At 34.9% G+C, this 15,543-nt stretch overlaps 1 protein-coding gene across 2 annotated transcripts in view; it reads left to right on the top strand.

Annotated features, from left to right (window-relative positions):
- LOC122317403 overlaps positions 1 to 6,109 on the top strand; it is an 81,730-nt gene extending 75,621 nt beyond the window's left edge. The window contains exons 60-64 of one of the 2 annotated variants that reach the window (XM_043134496.1): positions 3,192 to 3,548; positions 3,846 to 4,004; positions 4,135 to 4,422; positions 4,788 to 5,037; positions 5,665 to 6,109. In XM_043134496.1, coding sequence (XP_042990430.1) covers positions 3,192 to 3,548; positions 3,846 to 4,004; positions 4,135 to 4,422; positions 4,788 to 4,943 — 960 coding nt within the window. In that variant the 3' untranslated portion in view covers positions 4,944 to 5,037; positions 5,665 to 6,109. The remainder of the gene's footprint in view (positions 1 to 3,191; positions 3,549 to 3,845; positions 4,005 to 4,134; positions 4,423 to 4,787; positions 5,038 to 5,664) is intronic. The other variant, XM_043134488.1, reaches the window with a different exon arrangement.
- The last annotated feature ends 9,434 nt before the right edge of the window (positions 6,110 to 15,543 follow it).

A 15,543-nucleotide genomic window follows, 5' to 3' on the forward strand; every position in this document is an offset into this window, starting at 1 on the left:
CACTTAGTAGCACGTGGATCAAGCTTATCAAAGCCTGGACCAAGATTATGAATATAGCAAACACATCCAAAAAATTTTGGAGGGATAGAAAAAGGGTGAAGAGGAATGGAACAAGATGGAGAAGGGAGAGGAACCATCAAGGACTAATGAGGACATACAGTTAATAAGGTGACACGCAATAAGAACACCATCACTCCAAAAGTGTTTAGGAACATGCATGTGCCGTAGAAGTGCTCAGGTTACATCTAACAAATGGTGATTTTTGCGTTCAGCCACCCTATTTTGTTGGGGTCTATAAGAACATGAAGTTTGATGGACAATACCTTTGTTACTCAAGTAGCAAAGGCATTAGATTGATACTCTTTAGCATTGTCAGAACGCAAGACGTGAACTTTTTGTCTAAATTGAGTTTTAATTTCTTCCCAGAAGACCTTGATATGGAAAAAAGTTTATATCGTGCCTCCATCAGAAACAACCATGTCATATGAGAATAGTCATCAACAAATGTAAAAAAATACTAAAACTTGTTTGATACAATGTTAATTGGTCCCCATATATTAGAGTGGACCAATTCAAAAGGACTAGAAGCTCAATTATCAATTCGAGGTACAAAAGACACACGATGGTGTTTGCTAACCTGACATACTTCACAAGAAAAATGAGACACATTTCCAAGATTCCTAACTTGATGTTTCAAAAGAGAAAGGGATGGGTGTCCAAGGCGACAATGCCATTCAAAAGCAGATGGTGAGGATGTGAGGGCTCGAGTAGGTGACTGTTTGACATCAAGGTAATACAGACCACCAGCTTCATGCCTCGTACCAATCTTATTCCCTGTCTAGAGATCTTGAAAGATACATACAGAGGGATTAAAGGTCATGGAACATCAAAGAGTTTTGAGTAATTTTACTATTGGACAGCAAATTAAAGAGAAAACTAGGAGCATATAAAACAGATGATAATGATATAGAATCGGTGAGCTTAATGGATTCAATGCCTGTAACTTTAACAAGAGAACTAACTTAGATAAGGAATAAGACAAATCAGTCAAGTGTTCATTGGCTCTTGAATCGATAATCCATGAATCTTGAGTAGATGAGACAAGACATGCGGACGTTGTACCTGAATGGGCACAAGTAGCTATGGAAGATGAAGCCACCTGTGTGCAATCCAAAAACTGATCATACTCATCCTTTGATATTTCGATCATCTCTGAAGTTAGGTTGGAGCTCGTTGACGGTGATGTAGTATCTTGGAAAGTGGCTTGATTAGTGGACCCAGATGGTCTACCATGTAGATGCCAACAATAGTCCACTGAGTGGTTAGTGCGACCACAATAGGTGCACTTACGAGATTCATGACCTTGAGTACGATTATATCTGGTATCACATCCCCCACATGCACCTCTACCACTCCGGCCTCCACACCACCAGGAGCAACATAGGAGGCAGCTAAAGCAAATCTCTCATTTCTCTGATCAGAAGACAATATAGCTCGCTAAAGTTGGGATAATACATCAGGAAATGAGGGAAGCTGTGGACTTGCCAAAAGTTGAGAACGCACTAACTCATACTTAGGTTTTAAGCCAACAAGAAACCAAACAACATTAAAATCTTCTCGTTGTTTTAGTATACTTGGAACATCAGAAGTGATAGGTTGATACATTTTGAGTTCTTCACATATGCTCATAACTTGAGAATAATCTTCTTCCAGGCCGAAAGCACTCTATTCCAATGCAAAGAATTGTTTACACAACTAATAAATACGAGTTATATTTCCAGCACCCAAACACATCTGTTTGAGATGCCTTCACACCTCTTGAGCGGTATCAAAATGTATTAAGCTTGTGCAAATATTAGGCGCAATACTGGTCAACATCAGAGACAATATTTAAGCATCTTCTTGCTCCCATTGAGCAAAGGTAGAACTAGTCGAGGCAGGCATTGGATCAACCAAGTAAGTATGACGAAGACCCTTGCCTTTCAAAGACATTTCAATAGATCTTGACCACAACATAGATTTTTTTCCATTCAACTTCACCAAAGTCATAGGCATACTAACATTTGGTACAAGAGATGTTTGACTCAAATTTAGTTGCTATGCAGAAAAGTATCACAAAAATTCACTTGGAAACAAAGATTTCACACAAAAACATGAAATATGGATGAAAAACTGGAAAATATAATCGGGAAAAGTAGAAATCCAGATTAAAAACCCAAATTTCAGGCCTGAACCAGCCTGTTTTGGGAAATTTCGGGTACTAGTTTCACAGCTGACTTAAAACTGGAATAAGTTATCCGAAACGAGAATAAGGCAAGCTGGTTTACCTTATATGCGTTACCAAATGGGTTTTATTCCGGATAGGAATAAGTTCCTAATCCAGGTTGGAGGCATACCCAGTTGAGAACTGGGTTTGTTGAGACCTGCAACCAAACACATGAAACCGAGCTCGTTGCCGGTGATAAACCGTCGCTCCGGCAGCCAATGACGACAGAAAACACATCGGCATGCACAAAAAAGCCGGCAAGTTGGATTCCGGTGAATTTGACAATTGAGGTCACCAGAAACACGTTGAAAAAGGCTTCCTCAACCCCCTGCCGCCAACGCCGAAGAGAAAAACCACCGCAGACGGTGACGGTGATACCACACGTTGCCACTAGCCACCACTAACCACGGAAACGTGTTGAAAAAAGCTCTTGTTGCACAACCACTACCAACTGACTACGCAGAGCTCTGATGCCATGTAGTTGAATAGAGAGAGAGAGAGACAGAGAGAGAGAGAGAGAGAAATTACAAGAGAGATTATTCACTGATCTACTGAGTTTATACATATGACATACAAATGACACTAATACCCTCATCTACACTAATTACAACCATGCCCTCTAACAAGTTGTATAGCTATTTTTGTTGGTGGTTGACTTTTTTCTCAGTGCATGATACAGTGTTTTTTTATCTAGTTGTATAGTTATTTTTTATCTAGTTGTATAGCTAATTTTTTTTTTCTCAGTGTATGATACAGGGCATGATATATTAACTAATTTTTCTCAATTAACTTATCTAGTTGCATAGCTAATTTTTTTCTCAGATACAAGGCATGATATAACTAATTTTTCACAATTAAAAACTTATCTAGTTGTATGGCTATTTTCACATTGAGTAATAATCTGACAGTTAATTTGCTTTTTCAGGAAAACAAGGGTGTGGAGGATCTTGGTGATGTTATCAGAGAGGGCGGGGGAGCATTAGCAAAAGGCCTATTCAGAGGCGTTACTGGCATATTAACAAAGCCTCTTGAAGGTGCGAAATCTTCTGGTGTTGAGGGATTTGTTCAGGGCGTTGGAAAAGGAATAATAGGTGCAGCTGCGCAACCAGTGAGTGGGGTTTTGGATCTCTTGTCAAAAACTACTGAAGGTGCCAATGCTATGAGAATGAAGATAGCATCTGCTATAACATCAGATGAACAACTCCTTCGCCGGAGGCTACCTCGTGTTATTGGTGGTGATAACTTGCTTCGACCATATGATGAATACAAAGCACAGGGGCAGGTAGTAGTTGTTTGCCATGCTCTCAGTCATTTACATTAACAGTGTTATTTTTGTTTATTTCATGGATTTGGGAGTGTCCGTCTGATTTGGATCAGATTAAAGCAAGTGAGATGGATAAATGTGAACTTGGGTGCACCCCATATGTTTATTGACATAATTGCTTTTACATATGAAAAAAAGAAGCAGCTACAACCCTTTCTAACCATGAGCCATGATTATAGCCTATTTAAAATTTTAGCTTCTCACTATAAACTTGACTATGATTCTGAATCTATTTGTTTTGTTTCAATCATGAAGGTTATATTGCAGCTGGCAGAATCTGGTTCATTTTTTGGCCAGGTTGATCTATTTAAAGTACGTGGAAAGTTTGCCTTGTCAGATGCTTATGAAGATCACTTTTTACTCCCAAAAGGGAAAATCTTTGTGGTCACCCACCGGAGGGTCATATTGTTGCAAGTAAGTTAACTTGAGTATAAAGAACATATTGTGATATTTCACTTCCATCTTTTATTACACCCAGGGACACCTACAAAACTTAAACTCTCTCTCTCTCTCTCTCTCTCTCTCTCTCTCTCTCTCTCTACAGCAACCTTCAAATGTTATTGCTCAGAGGAAGTTCAGCCCAGCTAGGGATCCATGTTCAGTACTGTGGGATGTACTGTGGGATGGCCTGGTGATGATGGAGTTGACTCATGGAAAGAAGGACCATCAGAATTCTCCACCTTCACGAGTTATCATATATTTACAGTCTAGAGCAATGGAATCAAAAGAAGTTTTTCGTGTAATAAAATGCAGCCGTGAAACGAACCAGGCTTTTGAAATTTATGCTTCAATTGAGCAAGCAAGGAACACTTATGGGTCAAAACTTTCAAAGGTTGGTTTCTGATGCCGTATGTTATTCTACTGTGCGAACCTTTGTTGGCAAAAGAGCATGCCCTACTGTGTCATGTTTTGCAGTTTCCCTCTATGAAGTTGACAAATGCATTTGTTAATATACTTACATGAACTCTTGCTGGTAAAAGACCATGCCATACTCTGGTCAAGGTCTGCTGATTCCTTCTATTAAGTTCACATACTTATTTTTCTTCAAATCCAATTATGGAATGCTACAGAATTTACACAAATGCTTGATATAGATGTGTGCAATTTTTACATACATTAAATTGTTATTTAAGTACATCATATTTGCCTCTGATCTGTCATCTAATGATGACTTCATTTTGAAATTCTTTTTTTCAGGAAATGCTAAAAAGCAAAGTGACAAAACCATATTCACCAATTGCTGATGGTACCAGTGCTGAAGTCACTTTGAAAGAAGGCATTTGCACCTGGTCTCCCCAACAGGTGCCTGGATCAGCCCCTATAAGTTCAAGTTTCGGCAGCAGTACTGACTGAATTTAAAAGTCAGTGCCTTTGGAGAAATATCATGTGTCACTCTCTTCTTATCAGGTCATGAGAACCAACCAATTTTTCCCCTACTGTTTGAAAGGTATTAATATGCATTTTCCATTTATGATCATGATCACCGACTCTTTTTCTTCAATGTATTGTATTTGGGTACAAATTGTTGGCAGGTTAGGGGTTTTACTAGACCATGGTCTTGGCAGGTCAAGGCTGTCGGTTGACTTGCATTTTGGTTTCTCTCTCTTTATCTGCAGAGATGTTGTGAGTGCAAATTGATTATAGAAACATGAATTGCATTAGTTGATTTATTAGCGACCAGAAAAAAATAAAATCTTGACAAGTGAATAGACTAAACTTAAAACAATAACGATTAATTACTAATACCATATGGCAAGCTTGTATTTTATCTTTATTAGCTTTTGTTAATAATGAGAAACAAGTAATTGGAATTGAGAAAATTCTGTTTGAACTGTCCGACCATTATTTTGACCAGCTTCTCTTTTTGTTCCAAGTGAAAAATATGATTCAATGGAGAAAACTCGTATAAGATAGGTATGGTACATTGTAGTAGAGTTGATCCATTTGCAGAAGCTTTGTTGAGCCAATGAGACCAAATGGCATCTTCTATCCCATAAACAAGGGATTTTCGTTGAGTTTGTTGTATTCACATACAATACAAACTAAAATCTTTTGGTTCCCTTTCTGGTGACAGAATGTTGCTTTTATTCCTGTATGCACGATCTGCTGGCCAGAGTAAATGATGTGAACCTCACCTATGCATTTTTGTGGGACTGCCGCAGGTGCGAAAGATTTGAACATTAAGGAGGAGGATGCCTTTTCCCGTGGAAGATTTGGAAGAAGCTATTGCATTGACCCTTGCCAAATGGCCTTTGTTGAATTCTTAATAGAATATTGCTGAAACATTTGTACAAACTAACGTATATACAGTAAGCAGCCCCTGCAATGATTCTCAGCGTCTTTGAAAATGTACAGCTTTTTAAGATCCTTGTATACCTGTATAGTATTATTCCTTGTGTATTCGATTTAGAGAAGGCAGCCATTTAGTCGGCCCTTACAAAACTGGTTACTTATGAAGGCCCTTCTAAATTTTCTGATCAGCAATGAAATCCCAGAAGTCACACCTGCCATTTTACTCTTACAATTTTGTTTTCATATGGTCACATGTACGACTGATTCAGCATCTTGTGACACTCCCAAGAGTTCTAGATGTGTCAAGCGAGAGCTCTGCATTTCTAATTGGTTACATTTAAAAAAATTTTAAAAAAAATAAAAAATCTAGGCAAATTCTATTAACATTTCAAGGTACAAAAAGTTGGGGTTGGGATTTCTACAATCACCCATAATATTGAGTTAATAAGTAGAGGGCAAAAGTTAGAAATCAAACATAAACCACAATAAATCATCCCCAAATCACAATAATTCGCTTAAAAACCACATCAAATGACAAGAAATCACCCCTCCAAGTTGAGTTCCTCTTTCGTGCTCAAATTAAAGAAAAGAGTTGTGCTACGGAGCACACTACAATTTTAACACACTGGCCAGTGTTGTACAGTAAAAATATAATAAAAATATATATTATAAAACAGAAGTCAAAACACACGAAAAACAGGTTGCTGCCACGAAACCCACTAACAGGAAAAAGAGAAGCGAGTTAGGAGAGAAAAAAAATGTAATTTGTGTGTGTATGTAATGAAATTTTTATACCTTTATCTGTTTGTTAGATAAATTTTTTTTGCATTCATTTGTTTGTGTATTTAACTTGTTAGATTCAAAATTTTTTTGCATTAATTTGTTTGTGTATTTTTGTGCATTATGTATGTGCATTAGTTGATATACGTACGAGTGTATATAAGGGGATTTTGGATGAGGTGTGACTTTTGAGGTTAGTGCAACAATAATGTGGCATGTGTTATTTGCATGAGTTGGTAAAATGCATCATGTATTGTTATGTCAAAGCAGATTGTAAATTGAACAGTACTCTGTGATGATTTCTATGGATTCCCTAGTCTCGAATATTTTGCATTGCATTTATGCTTCATTTAATTTAATTTGTTAACTTCAATGTACATATTAGTATCTAAACAAATTGCTTGTTGCAATTCATTGGCCAAAAAGAATACTGGGCAAAGGAGAAGATAAACAACCCGTAAGCCAATCATTGAAGATATCTTTGAGTGAATTGTCAAGTTCTACAAATATGAGAAAAGTACAATTTTTTTTTTTTTTTTTTTTTTTTTTGGATTTGTCCACGTTGTTATTGTTGATGTTAAAGTAATGCTATTTTTATTTTTATATTATGGATCTCTGCCGGTTCCATTTTCTGGGCCTTTGCCCCCATATACACCTCCAGCACCCACTACTCATTCAAATCCATATACGCCTCCTCCAAAACATAATGCTTCTGCAACTACTTACCCCTACATATGGGGAAGTCAGGTAAATTAATGACATGAGTTAAAAATGATTGCAAAATACTATTATTATTTACACTGCATTTTTTAACATTGGGTAGCCCCCTTATATCCAACTCAATTAAATTACTCTGGTTCATCTAGCGCGGAAACTAAGGAGCTTGTATGGAACTAAAGAAGGTATCCCTATAGACTTAAGCGAGTATTGTATTGAGCAACAAACTAACGTTAGTCATGTTTTACTCTCATTTATTAAGTAAATGTTGATTGTTTCATATTTGTCCATTATTGTGGCATGAACTAGAAGAACCAAAAGATGATCTTGATGTAGGGCTTGAGAGGGGTATATTGATGATGAGAAGAATGAGAAAAAAATCTGAAATTGAGTTAGTCAACACTCCGAAGTGAGGAATGATTTTTAAGGATGAACATGTTATTGCATACTACAGGCAGTATGCAAAGCAAGCAGGACTTGGTGTATTGACACAGAGAACAAAACAAGAATTAGATAGGACAATTAAATACATTACTATTGGTTGTGCATGTAGTGGAAAGCACAAAAGTAGATGGACTGACGTGTCAAAACCACGTCCAACAACAAAAATGGAATGCAAGGCCAAGATCAATGCCCATAAAAGTAATGGTGAGTGGTGTCTGACAACCATAGAGCTTGTCCATAATCATGGATTATTGAGTCCACAGAAATTTAGATACTTGAGATGCCATTGAAGTATAGGCTAATTCGCCAAGTGGAAGCTAGAAGTTAATGATAGAGCGAGAATAAGGATGAATAAGAATTTTAATACTTTAGTTGTTGAAGTTGGTGGCTTTGAGAACCTTGAGTTTACTAAAAAAGGATGCAGAAATTTCATTGACAAAGTGAGGCACCTTCACCTAGGTAAAGGAGGTGCTGGGGCACTTATTGATTATTTTGATAGAATGCACGATATGAACGATGATTTTTATGCCTCTATGGACTTGGACGAGAAAGAGGGATTGCGGAATATATTATGAGCTGATGTACGGAGTAGAGCATCGTATTTATATTTTGGAGATGTTGTAACTTTTGACATGATGTATTTGACTAATAGGTATGGGATGTCATTTGCACCATTTGTTGAGGTTAATAATCATGGACAGTCTATACTTCTTGGTGCTAGATTAATATCCAGTGAAGATACACAATCATTCGTGTGGTTATTTCGAACATAGTTGAAGTGTATGAATGGTCGAGCTCCAGTTGCAATCATAACTAATCAAGATATTGCAATTGTTTTCCCAAAAACTAGGTATAGATATTGTCTGTGACACATCATGACAAAACTCCCAGAAAAACTTGGCTGAAATCTAGTAACACATCATGAAAAAACTCCCAAGAAAACTTGGCTAAATTCTAGCATTCAAGGTTGTTTGTACGACTCCCAAACTTGTGAAGAATTTGAAGCTAGTTGGGAGAGGCTAATTCATGCTTACAAACTTGAGGACAATGCGTGGTTGAGTGGTTTATATAATGAGTGCTCATTAAACTGGAATGAGCACCACACAGAGAAGTGAAAGTATGAATGCATTTTTTTATGATTTTGTGCATTTGGATACCAAACTGAAAGAGTTTATAGACCAATTTGATAATGCCCTTAGGAAAAAAATTGAGAATGAACAAGCTACCGACTTCGCCTCATGCAACGCCATAATAACATGTGTTTCATTTATCACCATAGAAAAACAGTTTCAAAGCATTTACACAAATGCTAAGTTCAAGGAGGTGCAATCTGAAGTAATGGGAATGATATACTGTAATTGCTCACTTGTTAGAACAAAGGGTGCGATCTCCACGTACCACGTCTCAGACACTTTGCAGATCGAGAACTTTATTAAAGATGTCAAATTCTCTGTTTATGTAAATAATGAGGAGATTGAAGTGAAATGTACATGTGCTAAGTTCAAGGAGGTGCAATCTGAAGTAATGGGAATGATATACTGTAATTGCTCACTTGTTATAACAAAGGGTGCGATCTCCACGTACCACGTCTCAGACACTTTGCAAATCGAGAACTTTATTAAAGATGTCAAATTCTCTGTTTATGTAAATAATGATGAGATTGGAGTGAAAGGTACATGTGCGTTGTTTGAGACCCGGGAAATTTTGTGTAGACATGCATTTATTGTGTATAGACTCCATAATAAGGATTCATCCTTACCATCTAATTACATTTTAGATCGCTAGAGAAAGGACTTGGAGCGTAAATACACTTTCATTAAAAGTAGTTATGATGACTTGCATGACAATCCTAATGCACAGAAAGCAAAAAAAGCAAACATGTTCATATCCAATTTGTTTGAAATATATAGGAAATGACAAAAGCAACGTGAAGATAATGGGCAAAATTGAAACTGCTCATTCAATATTCATATAAGAGAGTAATGTTTACAACCAACCATTATCAAGTACAAAATATCCCTACTTCACGACCAAGTTGTTAGCATTGCCTTTACATTTACAATATTATGGCAGACTTTTGAGAGAAAAACTTGACTCGTTCCAAAACAAGCAGCACAAAAGTTATTTCAAATGTAGGGGATGTCGCATAATAATTAGAAATAAAATTCCTAAATCGTCTCCTCCAAAAAAATGTGCTTAAAATCAAACTCATATAATGATGAAAGATATTTACAAAGAGAAAATAAAAGTGATGGTATGTACAATGAATGGAAGATAAAATTACTGAGGTAAAGATTTTGAAATTAGCATAATACAACTAAAATGATAAAATACAGATATATGAAAAATGACTACAGTTTTAAGGAATGACTAAGGTTTCGAGGATCCATATAATAATTTTGAATATTGTTTCCAATCAATCTATTTCAATTAAACTAGAATAATGATTTTGTTCAATTGGAAGATTTAGCATTTAAAGTCAAGAAAATTAATCACTAAATATTAAGCATAAACAATTGATGATTAAAATATTCACAAATCCATTTGTATACCACAGAAATTCTTCAAGCATCCAATGTATTCATAAATCACAATGGATCAAGAAAAATAAATAGATAGTCAAAGTTTTTAATAATAAAACCATTCAATCGATCAAACTCACAATATAAACTCTATTATTGATTGGAAATAATATCGAAATCATTGAACTTCACCTCTAACCTTAGTAAAATACAAGAAAAACAAATGACATAAGTTAAATAAGTAAACTAAAATTAACAAGAGCTAGAAAGAAAGTTATAAGCAGAGGAGGTATGGGAGATCGCGACAGTGGTATCACTCCACTGTGTTGTCTCCCCTCCCTACCTGAGCTCACTCAAAAACAAAACAAAGTTAAGAGAAAACTGATTTTACAGGAAAAAAAAATGAGATCCCATAAGACCTTGTTTTCGTTCTTTTTATAGTCGTGCGTCTCAACAAAGTGCTGCAACTTGCACTAAGAAAGCTGTTGAAAAATGTGCTGAAAGTAGGCACCTGCTGCACCTCACTTCCTTTTCCGTATCCATAGCATCACACTCGACTTCATTTTGCCTCAGTGCATCCCACATTTCCAAGCATTCGCGTTCTCCTTCAATTTTTTAAGAGAAATATTTTTTGTAGTCGGAAAATGCAGTCAGCGTGCAGTCGTAGAAAAAAAGTGAATTAATACGGGACCTACATAAAAAAAAATTATTTTTATAACTTTCTTTTATTCATGTAAGTCCTCCTGAATATAAAATAATTTTTTTATAATTTTTTTTATTCATTCTGTACAGTCGACTGTACGTCGATTGCATTTACCGACTATATCTAACAAAACGCTTTTTTTTTTTTTTTTTTTCTCTATAGCTTCAAGCCGTGCATTACAATTTTTTAACCAATGAATATTTGCTTTGGGTCCTGCCGAAGAGCCAAGGTGCTCCTCTGTACGTTCGTTTCATGCTTTCCACATAAATCATTTAATGCTTTCTTTTTTCTTTTTTGTCCATATGTGTTTCATTTCCCAAAGCTGTAAATAAAAGAAATGTGTTTACGGAATGTATGTGCTCGTCTACTTTCCACTCAACATTTACAATTAATTTGCATGATTTGCGTGTCGTCTTGCCATTCACTATAACTTGCTTTTATTTCTTTTCAACATTGAAACTCCCACGGAAATAGCTCACCGCGAGAATGTTATTTATTTAAAAGTCCGAAAATAACACACAATAAAATAAAATAAAATAAAAAATCATAAATATATTTTACATGTAAAAAAATATTACTCAATTAAATCATAGATCATAAAAATAAATATAAATCATAATATTAATTAATTTAAATCATAATTTAGATTTATACATATTAACTATTTTTTTTATTTAAAACTAATAATAATGTCATGAAGTAATTAAAATACATTAATTTTAAATATATAAATATACAACATTTCAACTCAAATACTAGCATTACTTTTACATTTACAATATTATGGTAGAAGACCCTGTTTAGGGCTGAGCAGAAATCCGAAAATCCGACTTCGACTCCGACTCCGATCCGGCTCCGCTCCAACTCCGCTCCGACTCCGACAAGTCGGAGTCGGAGTCGGAGTTTTTTTCCCCCTGGAAGTCGGAGTCGGAGTCGGAGTCGGAGGCAGAGGTGTCCCGACTCCGACTCCGACTCCGACTTCCAATCCGACTCCGACTTCCAATCTGACTCCGACTCCGACTTCCAATCCGACTCCGACTCCGACTTCTACTCCGATTCCGACTCCGATATTGTGCATATTTTATAAAAATATTTGTTATCAATAATATATTAACATCTAATAAATAATAATCTATAAACATTATAATGAATAATATAAGTTAATATAGTTACTATAAGTTAATTTACATTACTAATTTACTATAAGTTAGTAAGATACTATAAGTTAATATAGTTATTAGTTACACTATAAGTTACTAATTACTATACCTTATATAGTTAATTTACATTACTAATTTACTATAAGTTACTATAAGTTACTATAAGTTAATATAGTTACTATATAAGTTACCATACCTTATATAGTTAATTTACATTACTAATTTACTATAAGTTACTATATAAGTTACTATACCTTATATAGTTAATTTACATTACTAATTTACTATAAGTTACTATATAAGTTACTATAGCTTATTTTATATTTTACATTACTAGTTTACTATAAGTCAATATATAATATATAGTTATATATATACTATATATATTAAGGGCTTGTATAGTATATAGTTACTATACTATGTATAGTAATTAACTAACTATACTTATATAATATATATAGTTATACTTATATAATATAATATATATAGTTATATATTAACTTACTAATTAACTATATTTATATAATATATATAGTTATACTTATATAATATAATATATATAGTTATATATTAACTTAGTAATTAACTATACTATATTGGAGGAGTACTTATATACTAGAATATATATAGTTATATATTAACTTACTAATTAACTATATTTATATAATATATTGGAGGAGTACTTATATAATATAATATATATAGTTATATATTAACTTACTAATTAACTATACTTATATAATATATATATATATATAGTTATACTTATATACTATAATATATATAGTTATATATTAACTTACTAATTAACTATACTTATAGTATATATATATATATATAGTTATACTTATATACTATAATATATATAGTTATATATTAACTTACTAATTAACTATACTTATATAATATATATATATATATATATAGTTATACTTATATACTATAATATATATAGTTATATATTAACTTACTAATTAACTATACTTATATAATATATATATATATAGTTATATATTAACTTACTAATTAACTATACTTATAGTATATATATATATATATATATATAGTTATACTTATATACTATAATATATATAGTTATATATTAACTTACTAATTAACTATACTTATATAATATATATATATATATAGTTATACTTATATACTTATAGTAAATTAGTAATATACTAATATACTAGTTATTAGTTATAACTTTAAGTTATTATATATATTAAATATATATCTTTAAGTTATTATCTATTAGTACTAGTGTAACTAGTGTTATGGACATATTATTAGTTACTAGTTAGTAGTTATTACATCTAGACTATCTAGTTATTAGACTATAGTAAATAAGTTAATAAATATTACTAATTTACTATATATTAATAGACTAATAGTATTAGTATTAGTATATTACTAATATATAATATATTTATTAGTATACATTTTTACTAACTTAAATATATTTTTACTAACTTATTAATTTATTTTTACTAAATTAATAATTTGTATTTTAACTTTTTTTTTTTCAATTTTTTAAAAGTGAAAAGTGGAAAACCCTAATGGGTTAGGCTGAAACGGCGCCATTTCAGCCTAACCCATTAGGGTTTTCCACTTTTCATTTCCCCCCCCCCCCCCGATTCCCTCCCCTCCCCCTTCAGACTTTCAGTGTTTAGACAGTTTAGTGCCCACTGCCTTCACAAGTCATTTTCTTCCTCACTCCTCAGTGCCTCACCTCTCATCTGAACCGGTGCCGTGCCGTCGCCCCTCCGACCTCCGTCACTCCTCTGAAAGCCCATTCTTTGCAAAACCGAGGTGCCTTTCTCTCTCTCTTTCTCTCTCTATAATTTGTATATCTTAACTATTTTTGCATTATTTTTGTTCATTTTCGAAATAGTTGTGGATATTAGGTTTGTTTGTGTGCTGGAATCGTTGGATAGTTGTGGATTTTAGGATTGTTGTGTGCTATTTATGAAAGGCCATGGGTTTTCTTCATGAGAGATGGATGGGGGTCATGGGTTTAAGCAGATTCGCAGAAGCTTTTAACCCAGTAAGCACTGAGTTCGCTCGAGCGAAGTGTCGAGCGAGGGTCGAGCGGCACACTCTGCCTGAATTCGCTCGAGCTCAGTGTCGAGCGAGGGTTGAGCGGCACACTCTGCCTGAATTCGCTCGAGCTCAGTGTCGAGCGAGGGTCGAGCGGCACACTCTGCCTGAAATCGCTCGAGCGAAGTGTCGAGCGAGGGTCGAGCGGCACACTCTGCCTGAAATCGCTCGAGCTCAGTGTCGAGCGAGGGTTGAGCGGCACACTCTGCCTGAATTCGCTCGAGCTCAGTGTCGAGCGAGGGTTGAGCGGCACACTCTGCCTGAATTCGCTCGAGCGAAGTGTCGAGCGAGGGTCGAGCGATGCAACCACATTTATAGATTCCTAGGACATTTTTTCTCATTACTACTATATAAGTATATATGTATATCATATAAGTTACTTGAGTAATCTTTACATTAGTTCATGAATTTATTTTCTTTATGTTTATCTTATTTGTTGTGCTCTACAGTTCTAGTTATTAAATAATGGATATGGAAGGCACAAACACTCCTACATCCACAGGTGCATCTTGTCCTGGCATTCCAGCCCCAGAACAACCGATTGATATTCTCATTCCAATAGTTGATGAGTCTAGCGGACCAATAGGCTCTTCAGTAGGTACTCCTAGTGCCTTTCATTCTACCCCTCGCCCTCCACCTGGTAGTAGAAATATTAAGAATAGGTCTGAGGTATGGTCCCACTTCACAAGAGTGCCCGATTGTGATCCCGAAGAGCCTATAGCTACTTGTAATCATTGTCATAGGCAATGGAAATGCCATCCCAAAAGGCAAGGCACTTCGGCCATGAAAACACACATCCAACTTTGCCCCAAAAACCGTAAGAGTAAATTGGATAAGAGTCAAACATTCTTGGTCCCGGAAGCAAGAAGTGAAGGAGGGGAAGGGGAGAAAACCTTAGGGATGGCCAAATATAATGAGAAAAAAATACGAGCTGCCCTTGCTAGGATGGTGATAGTGGATGAGCTACCATTTAGATGTGTTGAGGGAGAAGGGTTTCGGGAATTTGTTAAAGCCCTTGATCCAAGGTTTCCTATTCCTTCTCGATTTACCGTAATGCGTGACTGTATGAGGGTATTCTTGAGAGAGAAGGATAGCTTGAAGAAAATGTTTTTGACCACCAAACAAAGAGTATGCCTAACCACCGACACTTGGACTTCTATCCAAAATATTAATTACATGTGTGTGACCGCTCACTTTATTGATAATAATTGGAAGTTGCATAAGCGGATCAT

Source organism: Carya illinoinensis, chromosome 1 (genome assembly GCF_018687715.1).
Source record: "Carya illinoinensis cultivar Pawnee chromosome 1, C.illinoinensisPawnee_v1, whole genome shotgun sequence".
NCBI lineage: Eukaryota > Viridiplantae > Streptophyta > Magnoliopsida > Fagales > Juglandaceae > Carya > Carya illinoinensis.